The sequence below is a fragment of the Cervus elaphus genome, chromosome 20 (assembly GCF_910594005.1).
Source record: "Cervus elaphus chromosome 20, mCerEla1.1, whole genome shotgun sequence".
In the NCBI taxonomy this organism is placed as follows: Eukaryota; Metazoa; Chordata; class Mammalia; order Artiodactyla; family Cervidae; genus Cervus; species Cervus elaphus.
The window spans coordinates 118045942-118060354 of NC_057834.1; the positions used below are offsets into that span (position 1 = coordinate 118045942).

A 14413-nucleotide genomic window follows, 5' to 3' on the forward strand; every position below is an offset into this window, starting at 1 on the left:
ATAAATAATCCAATTATTGCAAATGTTGCAAATTCACTTGAAAATGATATATTGATTTATTTGTTGGATGTAGGGTTCTATCTGCCATTATCAGATCATTTATTTTCTCTGAAATATCTTCAAGTCTATATTAAATTTTTTGTCTGCATATAACCTGTACCAGACTGTAATGGAGTTAATAGAATCTTCAGTCTTGATATTAAAATCTTCACTATGATAATGTGTTTTCACTTTATGCTTGATACATTCTAGTAAACTATGATGTATAGAATTATATATTCATTTCTATTCTGTTTTGCACTGGGTTTGTATTTTCCATCTGAGAATTTGTGGGTTTCTGCTGTTCTGGGACATTTTTAGCTTTTATATCTTTCAATATTGTTTTTATGCTGTTCTCTCTTTTCTGCGGGCAGTACAATTAGACATATATTAGAACTTTTATATTTTCTTTCTTAAGTACTTTTTGTTATAATATTTATTTTTGTATCCTCTTGTTTTGAGATAATTCTGTAGTGTTATTTCCTTATTAACTTAAAATTTTAAGTCTTCTCTATTAGAGATTTTTAACTTCATTGACTACATATTCTAGGATTTCTCATTTAGTGTCTCTTTTTAAACATATGCCAGATAATTACATTTTTCCTATTTTAATTTCATAATTTTTGTTTTTTATGGAATTTTCTCCCCTTATTAGATGAAAGATTTTAAATACTTAACATTGTTTTCAGGTTGTGTAAATTTCTTTAGTTTTCTTTCATATTCTTTCAGTAATATTTGTAGTTTTCAGAATACATGTCTTACACATATTTTGTTAAATTTGTACCTTAGCAGTACATGCCTTAGATTTTAATGATATTATAAATGGTGTTAAATTTTCTAAAATATTGTTTCTAATGTATAGAAATAAAGTTGATTTTTTGCATATTGAATGCAAAAAATTCCTATATCCTTTTATGGTTATTGAGACTTGTTCTATGGCTCATATCATCTGTCTGGATTCGTGTTTTCATGTGTACTTCTGTTGTTGTATAGAGTATTATGTAAATGTCAGTTAGGTCAAATTACTTGAATGCTATTGTCTATATCTTCTGTACCCTTTATGATTTTTTTCTTCTTCTTATATCGGTTACTAGGAAGTGTCAAAATTCAGTTTATAATTTTTTGCATCATTACTTTGACATTGTGTTATTAGGTGCATACAATTTAATTTTCTGTATCTTTTCATAAATCAAATTTTTAATTGATATGAAGTGTTCCACTTTAACCTTGGTAATCTTTCTCTGAAGTCTACTTTATATCATATTAAAATGGCTACCCTAGATTTCTTATGATTAGTGAATGTATGGTATATCTTTTTTTATAATTTTAGTTTAACCCTGAATCTTTTAAAAATTTGAGAAATAATTCACACATCATAAAATCCACCCTTTTAAAGTATACAGTTCAGCAAATTATTATATATTCACGAAGTTGTGTAATAATCACTACTAGTTCCAGAACATTTTCATTACCCCATAAAGAAATTTCATAATTTCATCTCCCTCTCCCCCAACCCCTGGCTACCAGTAATCTAATTTCTAGATCTATGGATTTGCCTATAATGAACATTTTTGTAAGTGGAATTATATAATATGTGGACTTCCGTGTCTGACTTCTTTCAGTTAGCATAATGTTTTTAAGATTCATCCATGTCATTGTATATATCAGTATATTATAAGTGCTTTATTCCTTTTTATGGCCAAATCATATTCTACTGTATGGATATACCACATTTAGCTTATCCACATTTTGCTTATCCATCAGTTGATTGACATTTGGGTTGTATCCACATTTTGGCTATTACGAATAATGCTGTTATACTTTTGTACATGTTATTGTGTGGATGTATGTTTTCATTACTCCTGGGTGTATACCTAGCAAGTTGCTGGTTCTTGTGGTAGCTGTTTACTTTTCTTGAGGAACTACAAAAATTTTACCATAGTGACTACACCATTTTACTTTTCCATCAGCACAGTATGAGGGTTCCAATTTTTTGACACCCTCCCTGACACTTGTTCTGTCCATCGTTTTATTTATAGCCATCCTAGTGAGTATGAAGAGAAATCTCACTGTGATTTTGATTTATATTTCCTTAGTGACTAATGATGTTGAACATGTTTTCATGTGCTTTTTGGCCATTTGTTCATCTTCTTTAGAGAGATGCCTGTTGGTTTTTCCATCATGTATTTTGGAGTTGTTAAGTTCATATATCTTTATGTTGTTGTATCTTCTTAAAGTGTAATTATTGCCTATCTTTTTACTTGTTATGTCATTTATAATGCATAGGTTATTTTTTTCCACCCTTTTACTTATCAACCCATGTGTGTCTTTGAATTTAAAGCAAGTCTCTTGTTTTCAACACATGGTTGGATTATAATTTTTTTTTTAAACGTATTTTGTAAAAATTTATGTTTGGCTGTTTTAGGTCTTCACTGCTGTATGAGCCTTTCTCTAGTTGTGGCGAGCGGGAGCGTCTCTCTAGTTTGGGTACGTGGCGTTTCGTTGCAGCGGCTTCCCTTATTGCAGAGACGGGCTCTAGCGTGTGCAGCCTTCAGAGCGCAGCATGTGGGCGCCCTCGCTGTTTCTCCTGGGCTCTGGGGCACAGGCTCAGCACTTGGGGTGCATGGGCTTAGCTGTTCCGTGGCATGTGGGATCTTCTCAGACCAGGGGTCCAGCCCTCGTCTCCTGCATTGGCAGGTGGGTTCTTTACCACTGAGTCCCCAGGGAAACCTGGACTATAGTTTTTAGTCCATCTTGCTAAACTCTACCTTTTGATGAGAAGTGTTTAGTCAGTTACCTTTAATATAAGATAAGGTAGGATTTACCTTTGTCATTTTGCTATTTGTTTTCTGTCTTTTCTGTATTAATGCCTTTTTTGTTTCTCTTTTTCTGCATTAGGGACTTCTTTAGTGTTAACTATTATCTAGTGTGCCATTTTAATTCCCTTGTTTCTATTACTGTATTGTTTGAGTTATTTTCTTAATGGTTGTTCTGGGGTTCACAGTTAATATTTTAATTTTTAACGATATAGTATGGATTAATACCAATTTAATTTGAATAACACATAAAACCTTTGCTTTTATTTAGTTTGTTCCCTCTCCTCCTCTTTATAATTTTATTATCATGCAGATAACATCTTTGTACATATACGCTCTTCAACATAATTTAGTAATTGTTGTTTTATTCAATTTTATTTTAAATAAGAATGGATAAGTGAGAGAAAAATACAATTATATTGTCTTAGGTTTACCCGTGTAGTTCCCTTACTGGTGTTTAGTTTTTCCCGTACATTTTAGCTGCTGCCCTTTCATTTTAATTTGAAGGATTCTCTTTAGTAATTCTTGTAGGAAAGTTCTCATGATAAATTATCCTTTTGTTTAAGAAAAGCCTTAATTTTCCATCTTTTGTGAAGGAGAATATCCTGGATATTGAACTATCGAATATCTTCTTTTAGTACTTTGAATACGTCATTCCACCTTCTTCTACTTCATGTTTCTGATGAGAAATCAGCTGTTATTACTATTGAGGTTTTCTAGTACCTACTGAAACATTTTCCCTTTGCTTCTTTCAAGATTCTTCATCTTTGTCTTTGAAAAAGTCTGATTATGATGTGTGTGATTTGGAGTTATTGGAGTTTGTTGGATTGAATATATAGATTGTTTTTCTTTAAATTTCAGAAGTTTTCATCCATTAGTTCAGCTACTGTTCTTTCTGGCTGCTTGTCCTCTATTTTAGGGGGTCCCATTATATCTATGTTACTGTGCCTTATGGTTTCCCACAGGTCTCAGAGACTGTTTCATTTTTCTTTTCTCTTTCTTTACCTCAGGCTGGATAATCTCAATTGACTACTTTTCAGGTTCATTTATTCTTTCTTCTGCCAACTTATATCTGCTCTTGAGATTCTCTAGTGAATTTTTCGTTTATTATGTACTTTTCAACTCTAAAATTTCTGTGTTTTAAAGTAATTTCTATCTACCTATTGATATTCCTTATTTGATGAGACATAATTGATGACGAACTAAAGCACTTCTTGAGAGTGAAACGGGAGGGTGAAAAAGCTAGCTTGAAACTCAACATTCAAAAAACTAAGATCATACCATCCAGTCCCATCACTTTATGGCAAATAGAAAGGAAAAAAGTAAAAGCAGTGACAGATTTTGTTTTCTTGGGCTCCAAAATCACTGTGGATGGTGACTGTAGCCATGAAACTAAAATATGCTTGCTCCTTGGGAGAAAAGCTATGACAAAACTAGACAGCACATTAAAAAGCAGAGACATTGCTTTGCTGACAAAGGTCAGTATAGTCAAAGCTATGTTTTTTCCAGTAGTCATGTACAGATGTGGAATTGGACCATAAAGAAGGCTGGGCACCAAAGACTTGATGCTTTTGAGTTGTGAAGCTGGAGAAGTCTTGAGAGTCCCTTGGACTGCAAGGAGATCAGACCAGTCAATCCTAAATGAAATCAACCCAGAATATCCTGATGCTGAAGCTGAAACTCCAGTCCTTTGGCCACCCGATGCGAGGAGCTGACTCATTGGAAAAGACTCTGATGCTGGGAAAGATTGAAGGCAGGAGGATAAGGGATCAGCAAAGGATGAAATGGTTAGATCGCATCATCAACTCAGCAGACATGAATTTGAGCTAATTCCAGGAGATAGTGGAGGACAGAGAAGCCTGGTATGCTACAGTCCATGATGTTTCAAAGAGGTGGACATGACTTAGGAACTGAACAACAACAAAAACAAAGGCAATAATTATCCATATGATTGTTTTAAGTCAACCAGTTTGTTATTTATTTTCTGTTTGTTCCATAGGATTGTCTTTAAACCTTCTTTTAATGCCTTCTTTTTGGAATGTTCCATGGTATTCCTTTAAAGAATGGTAGAATTTGTAGAATTGTAGATAAGAAAAGATGTCATGTCTTCTTATCATATATAACAAATTGGGAAGACACTCAGCAGTTTTCAGTGAGGACAATTAGAGCTGTACTGCCCAGTATAAACTAGTTGCCCTAAGTAAGTGATAAATTATCACTAGTGATAAATTTTGTGATAAATTAACTTTATAATAATTTTATTTAATTCAGTATATCAAGATATTATCCTTTCAACATGTAGTTAATATAAAAGTTGTTAATGAGATGTTTTACACTATTTTTGGTAAAAATTCCTTAAAATATTTTAGAACAAGTCTTCAAAAATCTTCAAAATCTTGTGTTTCATACTAACCATCCATCTCAATTTGGAGCAGTCACATCTGTAAGCATAACAAATATGTAGAAGGACTCTACAGGTTTGTTTTAAATGAGGAGTAGAAAATGAAGCTTTCAGACAGAGTGAAATTTCTGAGGACCTTAATTGATTTTAATAATCAGTAGTGAATTATTAGGACAGAAGTAGAAAATAGAATAAGAGGTAGATAGACTCAAAGTAACTGGCATAGAAAATAATCTTAGCTGCTGTATACAAAGGGACATGAAGTGACTCATTTATTGTGTGACTTTAAGTAGTAAATTACCTTGTCTTTATTGGGGATCTGTTGTTTCCCTGCATAAAAATTTCAGAGCTTTACTAGATTATTTCTAAGATGCTTCTTAATACTGAGAGTCTGAGTATTTGGATACATTGATGAGGAAATTAAAATTTCTGTTCTCAAGAGTTTATAGTCAAGTTAAAGAGGTAAGGTGTACCTATCTGATGGACGTGTGGGGAGACAATTAGGGCCTTAAAAGAACTGTAAAATGCTATGAGAAGCTAAGACTTATTTACTTGAATATAATAAATTCACAACAAATGTTTGAATTAGAATGAATTCAGTAGTGATAATTGGCCAATCAAGAGACGTTTTGTATATTGAGATGTCAGTTAATGAAAGCCTTGGGAGATAGAAGTAGGTGAGGAGGAGATGGAATGGAGTAGTAATCCATATAATGAAAGAATGTGTGGCGAGAAATCCATGTGTGTTTGAAACAATAACACATGTACTTTGTAGTTTCAGGAGATATTGAGTAATATAGGTATGTGATAAATTGGATTCAAATCTGTCTAAGATGTAGACAGCCTTCTGTATTCTACTAAGGATAGTTGATCACTGGCATGAAATATGGCAGAAACTGGAACGACCTTGCTGTGTATGTTTCAGAAACCCTACATCGTTGTGTCAGTCCTGAGAATAGTTAAGTACAGTTTTATATTTAAAAAATATTTCCCTGGGCTGGAAACTTTACAGTTCACTTGCTTTGAAAGTTTGCCATATTTCTTTTGATGAGGGTGTGTATGGGCTGCAGCTTAGGGCACTGCAGGTCAGATCTGTGCTTTGTTTTGGTATTTTTTGTCCTCTAGTATAGTGCTTTATTTCTGCTGAATCTTTATCCTTTGTGATTAAATGATGCTGAATAAGTTTATGTCAGCATTCTACATAAAGTAGGAGCCTAAGGCTAACTGTTTAAAACTATTAGTGTCTGTCCCAAGAGCCAGTACGTAGAGCTTCAAATGTCGCACAAGTAACCAAGTGGAAAATCATAGATTTCTCAGAGGGATGGAAGTTATAAAGACATTTCATTTAACTCTGTAAACACTAGAATCTCTCTCTTTTTTTTAACCTGTGCATATTTTTATTAGCTTAGCAGACTAGTGATTTTATGTAATGTTTGATAAGTTATTTTAATATGATAGTTTAGGGAATTCATGAAGCAGTCACATTCATCTCTCTAATTTCTTTCAGGTAACTTGCCCAGGAGTGGTGCTGAAAGACAAGGAGGACATCTATCTTAGCATCTGTGTGTTTGGCCAATACAAAAAGACACAATGTGTCCCAGCCAATTTTCCATTGGTCTTCAATGCCAGAATGGTGTTTGAAAAGGTGAATTCAAATATTCTATCAAATGTTAACAAATAAAAAAATTAAAGCGGTTCCAAAATTTGAATAGCACAAAATTTGAATATGTACTTAAATTGAAAAGATTTATAACTTAAATCTGGAAGCTTGAAAATAAATATTCCTTATATTATACACTGAATCAGTTACCTCTTTTGCTTGATGGATCAGTTTACATCTAAAATTGTCTTAGTGGTCTTTATGTAAAAAATAGCACCTTGAATTATAAATACTTATCTTCATAAGAAAGAGAGAGAAAGGGGAGATTTTAATAGGTAAGAATAGGTCATATTTTACTTATGGCTGTCTTGTACTTCTTTCTATAGATCTCTTTTCTTTTTTTCCCTTGAATCTAATGCTTTTGATTAATTATTACCAATTGTATTCCTCACCTTTCTTTCCTTGCCTAGTTCCCTCCTTCCCTTTTTTCTCTTCCTCCTTACTTCCTTTCTTATTTTCTTTTCTCTTCTCCATGAATAAATACAGAGCACCTGCTCTGTTCCATGCACTGTTCTAGGCACCGAATAAACAATACAAACATTTTCCCCTCTTGGAGCTTTCATTATAATAGGAAAAACAAACAGTAATTAAGTAAATGCATGAGTAATACACTTTTAGATAGTAGGTGTCATGGACTGTGGTGGTGTAGAAGACTCTTGAGAGTCCCTTGGACCGCAAGGAGATCCAACCAGTCCATCCTAAAGGAAATCAGTCCTGAATATTCATTGGAAGGATTGATATTGAAGCTGAAATTCCAATACTTTGGCCGCCTGATGTGAAGAACTGACTCATTTGAAAAGATCCTGATGCTGGGAAAGATTGAAGGCGGGAGGAGAAGGGGACGACAGAGGATGAGATGGTTGGATGGCATCACCGACTCAATGGACATGAGTTTGAGTAAACTCCGGGAGTTGGTGATGGACAGGGAGGTCTAGTGTGCTGCAGTCCATGGGGTAGCAAAGAGTTGGACACGACTGAGTGACTGAACTGAACTGAGCTGTCATGAAGAGAATAAAGGGAGGGTAAGGGGACAGAGGGATTAAGAGGATTGTTTGTTTTAAAGGTGTTGGCCAGAGAAGGCAGTAACATTGAAATTGAGTCTGAATTATGAGGTAGTATTTAAATGTCTAGGATAAAAGCATTCTAAGCAGAGGAACAGCAAATATAAAGCTGTCTTCTTGGGAATAAGCTTAATGAGAAGGAGGAACAGTAAGAAAGCAAATATGACCATGGTAACAAAGAGAAGACTGCTAGTAGATGAAATTGGAGAGGGAAGCAGAGCCAGCTGTAATTTTTATTTGTTGGTAAAATCTTCCATGGTGATCATGGGAAACAGAGAAGTGACAATTCTCAATAATGTCAAAAGTTTCTTTGGTTGGGAAAGGAATATTCTGGCAATGAGAAAGAAAGCACAAAGACTGTCTCATATATGTCTTCCTTTTACTTTTTCTTCTCCATCCTGTTTCTCTCTGCCTTCTCTCACCATAGGTGTTCCCTGAAGCAGTGGACCCTGGAGATGTGGTTGCACAGCTTGAATGTAAGTTTTTAACTTTTAATTCCTGATTTGGAGAGATTTTAGAATTATGCTCTTTAATCCTGAGTTAGATAAAAGTCAAAGAGGGTCTAATAAGAACTTGACAAATCTCAAGGTGAGGGCTTTTTTTTTTTTTTAACTTTTTTTAGAATTTCAGAATATACCTGGAAGTAATAATAATAAAAAAAAAATACATGTGTCGCAGAGACGGGGAATTTTTCCTTTTTCTGGGTTTGATTTGAAAATAACAAAAAGAGTTATTTGAACTTTTTATTGACTAAGATGTTATGAGTTGTTAATGATGTAAGGATTGTGATTCGTGTTAAGTGGGATTCTGCCCTGCAAACAAAAATCTGTCTTTAACCTCATTGTGTTGCAAGTCAAGAGAGTAAATAATGGAAGATTGAAGTAATAGTAGCTTGAAATAATTATTTGCTTTTGTGTTTTTATGGTACACAGTATGTAAATAAATTATTTGAAAGTGACATTTTCAAGGTTGTGGTTAGCAGTAAATTCCTCAAAGTACTAGGAATCAACTATAAAAAGATCCAGTTATTTGTGAGAACATCAATGCAAAGTATATTGGGGAGAAGTTATTCAAGCTCTGAATATGAAGTAAAAAGCTCTGTTGCTTATCTTTGTAATCAGAAAGGGATTAGGAATTACCAGATTGGTCTAATGTATAACTGTGGCTCAAAACGCCAATGATATTGAGCCTCATCAGTGTCAGCTGTCCCTTCCATACGGTTTGCACCCCATTGGAAGTCTGCAATATAGAAACATGCAACTTGGCACCATGCTAGAATCTGTACATACAGGTAGAAATAGGGCTGGTTGATTTCTACCCCTGGAAATCCTTCTCCAGGGGTTCTTCCCTACGCGGGGATCAAACCCAGGTCTCCTGCATTGCAAGCAGATTCTTTACCATTTGAGCCACCAGGTGCTAGTGGGTAAATGGCTTCTAATTTTTTGAACGTCTTGTTCAGTATCTGGGAAACTGTACATCTTAGAAAATATGAAGATAATTATTTCTCTCATCATTCTGAAATTTTGTTAAACATAGTTATTTTTCTCTTTCATGTGAAATTTAGGAACTCTAAGAAGGGTACTTGATGATTTATCTGGAATCTTTCTTGCCTAGATTTCCCTGATTCAATTTTTCTGTTAAGTCTCTTCTCTTGTCCCTGACTTTCTACTTTTTGGTATCTATCTCAAATTCATGTTTGTCCGTCCTGTCTTTAAATATTGGTATTCTTCTGGCTTTACTTCTATGGTCTCTTTTTAACTTAGTTTCTACTGTCTCCTTATATGATATTCTCCAAGGACTTGGCTTCATGTTTTACTTGTCTTTTTTTTTTTTTTTTTTAAACCTGTCTTCTGATGACTTCATGAGAGTCTTTATCCCTGACCTCTCTGGTGAGCTTTGGGCTCTCTTTTCTTTTATTTTCTTCTCAGTTTTGCAACTTTTTGTTGTGTCCTAACCTTACTAATGTGAAAATTAAAACTATGCTAAAAGTAGAAGGGATGGAATGATGAAATCCCATAATACCTGTTAGCTTTAATAGTTTTTGACATTTACCTGTTATATTGTATGTTAACCCTTGAAAGATTGTTGCTGAATCACGAAAGATGCCAGGATTCTTGGCCTCTGGAGAAGAAGGATTCAATCTGGGGCCAGAGACGAGGCTTGATCACTCAGAGCTTTTGTGTAATAAAGTTTTATTAAAGTATAAAAGAGATAGAAAAAGCTTCTGACACAGACATCGGAAGGGGGATGGAGAGTGCCCCCTTGCTAGTGTTAGCAATGGAATTATATACCTTTTAATTAGTTACTACAGTGAATCAAAAGAATGTCTGGAGTTTGTGAAAATTTTACCAGACCCACTCCCACAATTACATTTTAGGATAACAAGATTACAATTAAATAATAGAAAGATCCTACCAGACCCACTCATATACATTCTAAGATATCAGGATTAGTTAGAAGGTTTTCAGGAAGGAGAAACTGTCCTCAAGCAGGATATATTGTTGTTGTATAATCCCTAGTACAGAGTTTAAACTGAGTTGTGTAATTGACTAAGACTAAGGAATATAGATAAAAAAAGTTTGTCCTTTCCTCCTGCTTGAGAATTCCAGACCCCTATCTCCACTTCCAGAGCCCCAGACCCCTTTCTTCTCCTTGGAGACCCTGGACTTCTTATCAATCAGCCTAAGAATTGACTCTCTGATACTTTTGACCTGATACTTAAAAAAAGGCATTGGAATATTTAAAAGAAAATTCTCTACATACATTATTTCATTGCAAATATTCTGGCATGACCTCTAATTGATAGTTTCTTTGAAGAAAATAAAACCTCTCTACTAGTATCATACCTAACAAAATTAGTAATAGTTCCTTATTAACATCAAATAATTAGTCATTGTGCAAATTTCTCCAGTTATAACCAAAATGTCTTTATACAGTTGGTTTGTTAAAATCAGGATCCCATGAAGGTGTGGTTCATATTCTATTTATAGCTGTTTAGCTCTTAGGTTTATTTTTTTCTGTAGTAGTGTCTCTCACTTTTTTTTTTTTCCTAATGCTGTGAGTTTGTTAAAAAAATCAAGTTCTTTAGAATATCCTACAGTTTGGATTTGGTTGATTGCTTCCTTAAAGTGTTGTTTAGCTTATTCATCACTTTATTATGTAAACTGATAATTAGAGCTAAAGGTTTGGTTTGATTCATGCTTATTTTATTTTCTTTTTGGCAAGAGTATTGTGTAAACTGATAATTAGACCTAAAGGTTTAGTTCAATTCAGGCTTCTTTTTCTTCCCCCCACAAGAATCCTTCATAATTAGTGCTCTGTACTTATTGCATCATATCAGGTGGCATATAATATCTGACTGTCTTAAGTTTAGTGATATTGAGATTGATCTTATTTGCTTCAGACAGTATCAGCTTGATATTATTCCATAATAAATTTTTTCTACAGTCTTTCATCTAACAGCTTTAGTATTCCTTGAGACCCATATTTTCATTAGAGATGATGAAATGTGGTTTTTTTTAATATTATCATTTTTCTGTATTTGTTAGTTGGAATTCTTCTATTAAAGATATTTCCCTCATCAGCAGTGTGGTTGGTGGTTTAGTCGCTAAGTCGTGTCTGACTTTTGAGATCCCATGGATTGTAGCCCTCTAGGCTCTTCTGTCCATGGGATTCCTGGCAAGAATGTTGGAGTGGGTTGCCATTTCCTTCTCCGTATCAGCAAGGTAGTGAGAGTGAAATACTGTTCTTATACGAAAAGTGGGGTCATCTCTCCTTTCCTTCCTTATTTAACAGCTTTAGTGAGGTGTAACTTACATATCACAAAAATTACCCATTGTAACTGTAGTTAAGTCATTTCTAGAAAATGTATATAGTTGTGAGCCATCATCACAATCCAATTTAGAATATTTCTATCACCTCATATTTCCTAATGCCTATTTGTACTCAATTTCTATGTGTACTTCAGTCCCAACAACACTGGTCTATTTTCTATCTTTGTATGTTTTTCTTTCCTAGAAGTTTTATATAAATAGATTTATATAATATGTTATCTTTTGTGTCTGACTTCTTTTACTTGGAATAATGTTTTTGAGGTTTATCCGTGTTGTTGTACATATTAGTAATTCATTTCTTTTTGTTGATGAATGATACTCTATTCATAGAACCTTTTTCCCTTTCCATTCACTATTTGATGAATGTTTGGATTGTTTCAGTTTTTGACTATTATGAGCAATTTGCTATGAGTATATGGATGCATGCTGAGTTGTACACTAAGTATATGTTTAACTTAAACTCTCAACCTGTATTCTAAAGTTGAGTGTGTGCATGCTAAGTCACTTCAGTCATGTCTGACTCTTTGCAGCCCTACGGACTATAGCCCGCCAGGCTCCTCTGTCCATGGGATTCTCCAGGAAAGAATACTGGAGTGGGTTTCCATGCACTCCTCCAGAAGATCTTCCCAACCTATGGACCAAACCTGTGTCTCTTGTGTCTCCTGCATTGGCAGATGTGTTCTTTACCACTAGCGCCACCCGAGAAGCCCTTTCTAAAGTCACTGTACCATTCTACATTCCCACCAGCAAAGTATGAAGATATTCCATATCATCCCCAAGATTTGATAATGTCAGTCTTTTTGGAATATAGTTATTCTGATGGATGTGTAGTGATATCTCATATTTTTAACTTGCATTTTAATACTATTGAGCATCTTTCCATGTGCAGATTAGCTATTCATATACCTTTTCTTGTAAAATGCTTATTCAAATATTTTATCCATTTTGAACTGGGTAGTTTGTCTTCTTATCAAGTTTTTTTTTTCTTTTTAAACATATTCTAAATATAAATCCTTTATCAGACATAAGATTGGTAAATACTTTATCCTAGTTTAATTTTTTCATTCTTCTAATGGTGTCCTCTTATGGCTCAGGGTAAAGAATCTGCCTGCAATGCAGGAGACCTGGGTTTGATCCTTGGGTTGGGAATATCCACTGGAGAAGAGAATGGCAACTCGCTCCAGCATTCCTGCCCAGAAAATCCCATCGACAGAGGAGCCTGGCAGGCTGCAGGCCATGGGGTTGCAAAGAGTGGAATACAACTGAGCGACTAACACTTTTCACTTTATGAAAAACAAAAGAAGTCCAGGTTAACAATTTTTTTTTCCTTTTATGGGATCATATTTTTGGTGAAATGTTTGCTTTATCAAGGTCACTTCTATAAATTTTATTTTATTCCTTACATATAGGCCTATGGTCCATTATGTGTTAATTTTTGTGTGTATGGTGAGAGGTAAGGATCTATTTGGTTTTTTTTTTGGTAGATTGTGCAAATGCTCAAGGAGATCCAAGGACCCTCTTAAATTGGGCAGTCTGATAAATGGACAGATACTTGAGTAACCTCAGACAGAGTGCTTAGAAAAGTCGTTGACATGCAGGACACACTTAAAATATCCTTGCTTATTTTTATTGGTAATGTGTTATTACTCTTTATTATTTGGGAACTGCCACATTATATTCATACCATATCTGAACCTGTAAGGAGCCTCCAGAGGTCCAGAACCACTTTAAGCCTCTGAAATATATATATTTATGATACATAAATACAAAGTGGTATATAAGGGCCAGTGACATTAAAAGCCATATAGGGTGATTTTGCATTCATAGAGAAGGCATTCTCTTTAGGGAAATGGTTTTAATTCTGGAATCTACCAGAATAAAATTAGAGTTATGATGAAAGCTATTTCCTGGGAGCCATTTTTAGGTAAGAAAGAGAATGAGAAGCTTTCTACCATGTAGACTTCTCTACTGACACTGAATTTTCATCTTTTCTCATGAAAGGTTTGTAGATTCTCTTCTGTAGACACACACTCTCTCTCTTACATAGACCCACATGTGTCTCACACACAGACAATACACTTGAACCTTGGACAACACAGATTTGAGTTGCACAGGTCCACTTATACACAAATTTTTTTCAATAGTAAATACTACAGTGCATGGTCTTTGGTTGACTCCATGGATGCTGAACCACAGATAAGGAGGAACTGCAGATACAGAGGAACCACTTACATGGAGAAACCAATGTGGAGGACTGACTATAAGCTATATGTGGATTTTCAACTGCAGAGAGGATGGGCACCCCTGGCCCTCACATTGTTCAAGGGTCGGCTACATACTACCACAAATATACTGCCTTTAAAGCTCTTCCTGCAGATGTGTGTATTGCTTGCTCCCTCTCTTCTCTCCAGTCCCTCCTCAAATTTATCATCATAATGAGAGATCTTTTCTCATCCAAGTATTTAATAATGGCATCCCCTTTTGGTCAATATCTCCATCTCTCTCCCATTGTCTTTAAGGTTATCCTATCTTCTACCAGGATACTTTGAGCGTAAGAGTGTGTTTTTATTTCCACCAAGACAACAGCTGTTAAAAGAGTACTG

General features: G+C 34.6%; 1 protein-coding gene across 7 annotated transcripts in view; it reads left to right on the forward strand.

The window, feature by feature from the left end:
* The window catches only part of SPATA6 (spermatogenesis associated 6), a 144117-nt gene that overhangs the window by 15215 nt on the left and 114489 nt on the right, over positions 1-14413 (forward strand). For 4 of the 7 annotated variants that reach the window (XM_043876908.1, XM_043876909.1, XM_043876903.1 and 1 more), the window contains exons 2-4: positions 2465-2526; positions 6764-6901; positions 8405-8453. In XM_043876908.1, coding sequence (XP_043732843.1) covers positions 2465-2526; positions 6764-6901; positions 8405-8453 — 249 coding nt within the window. The remainder of the gene's footprint in view (positions 1-2464; positions 2527-6763; positions 6902-8404; positions 8454-14413) is intronic. The other 3 variants (XM_043876906.1, XM_043876907.1, XM_043876910.1) reach the window with 1 other exon arrangement.